A 1,628-nucleotide genomic window follows, 5' to 3' on the forward strand; every position below is an offset into this window, starting at 1 on the left:
ACAGACACATGCCACTATACCCAGCTAATTTTTTTATTTTTAGTAGAGACAGGGTTTCGCCATGTTGGCCAGGCTGGTCTTGAACTCCGGATCTCAGATGATCACCCACCTCAGCTTCCCAAAGTGCTGGGATTACAGACGTGAGCCACCGTGACCGGCCTTCTTCTTCTTTTTATTTTTATTTTTGGTCAGCATGTTGTTTTAGCAAAAGTTGTATTTCTTCATTTCAGGCACTCACCTGTATCTTCAAACATTACTGCCTGACCATGAGGACATGTGCACATTTATAATGATGCATAGACTCTTGTGAATCTCTCTTGACCTCTCTCCCTCTAGTTCCCACTCTTCTTCCCAAAGATAATTTATGGTCATCTAGCTCTTTTCATATCTATAAATTTATCATCCAACTTATAATTCACTCTAATAACATCAAATATTCTGTCCAAGCAATTATCCTAATTTTGACATTTTCAGTCTTTACTGCTGAAATCCCAGTTTTAGATTGCCAACTAATTTCCAGTATGAACTCTATGGTGGCATGCAAGGTATTGCTTCTGATGAAAGACTTTGCCACATACATCACATTTATATTGTTTCTCTCTTGAATGGGTTACGTGATGTCTCCTTAAGTGTGAGCTATAATTAAAGGCTTTGCCACACTCATTACATTGGAAAGGTTTTTCTCTCATGTGTACTTCCTGTATTTGTGTGAATAATGAAGAATGGAGGAAATTCTTCCCATACTTATTAGAAATATGGGTTTTGAGCCTACAAGAAATTATTTGGGATGTTGAAGCTGAGGAAGCATCATTGGTAGACTGGTCCACTTGATTACCAATTTTCCATTCAGTCTGAAATATGTGCAGTTCAGGCAGATGCAAATGAAAGCTTAATCCAAGCTGGTCTTTAATAGGCTTGTTTCCAGCATGACTTTGATTATGTCGGTCTGTACTACCAGTTAACTCTTTGATTTCTGTCATGGGTGCTTCATGGCCATTTCTTTCAATTTCTTGCCACTGAAACTGAAAGTCATGAATATCTTTCTCAATTTCTGGGAAGCAAAAATCTCCAATGTGATAATTTTCATGTCTTTCCAACGTCCCTGTGTGGAACACTTCTGTATTGCTTTGCCCTGTTGATGAGAACTCCATCATGGATTTTAAAGAGCTACCCACAGACTCCAGGTTCCTGTAGTTCTCCAACATCACTTCCCTGTATAAAGCCCTCTGCATAGGGTTCAGGCATTTCCACTCCTCCACTGAGAATTCTATAGCCACATCCCTGAAAGTCAAGTGTCCCTGAGGAAGAGCTATCCCTGGTTCCTTTTCTTTGCTCTTGTTGGTGGCTTCCTTACATAACATGAGTCTTTGGAAATCAATCCCAGACGTCTCAATTTGTACTCAGTTGAGAAAGAGGGGCCAGAATTTCCAGGTCTGTGGGGACCCCACTTCCCTGGTATAGCAGCACCAGAGAACACAAGACCCTTTCTTTTATGAGTCCTTTATTGCTTACTCATTTATGCTTCTTTAGTTACTAAATCTGATGAAGAAGGAAGCCAAGATTTAAGGCACTGGAGGACATATCACTGGCTAGTGACAAGGCTGTTAAATAACATCAAGGTTCTTGAT

General features: G+C 40.0%; 1 protein-coding gene across 1 annotated transcript; it reads right to left on the bottom strand.

The window, feature by feature from the left end:
* Window positions 1-663: 663 nt before the first annotated feature.
* On the bottom strand, window positions 664-1,361 carry LOC105486249 (putative protein ZNF321). Its single transcript, XM_011749007.2, is given in 2 exon segments — window positions 664-704; window positions 707-1,361. Coding segments are annotated over 2 exon segments (696 nt in total).
* Between the last annotated feature and the right edge of the window lie 267 nt (window positions 1,362-1,628).

This window comes from Macaca nemestrina, chromosome 3, assembly GCF_043159975.1.
Source record: "Macaca nemestrina isolate mMacNem1 chromosome 3, mMacNem.hap1, whole genome shotgun sequence".
Lineage (NCBI taxonomy): Eukaryota > Metazoa > Chordata > Mammalia > Primates > Cercopithecidae > Macaca > Macaca nemestrina.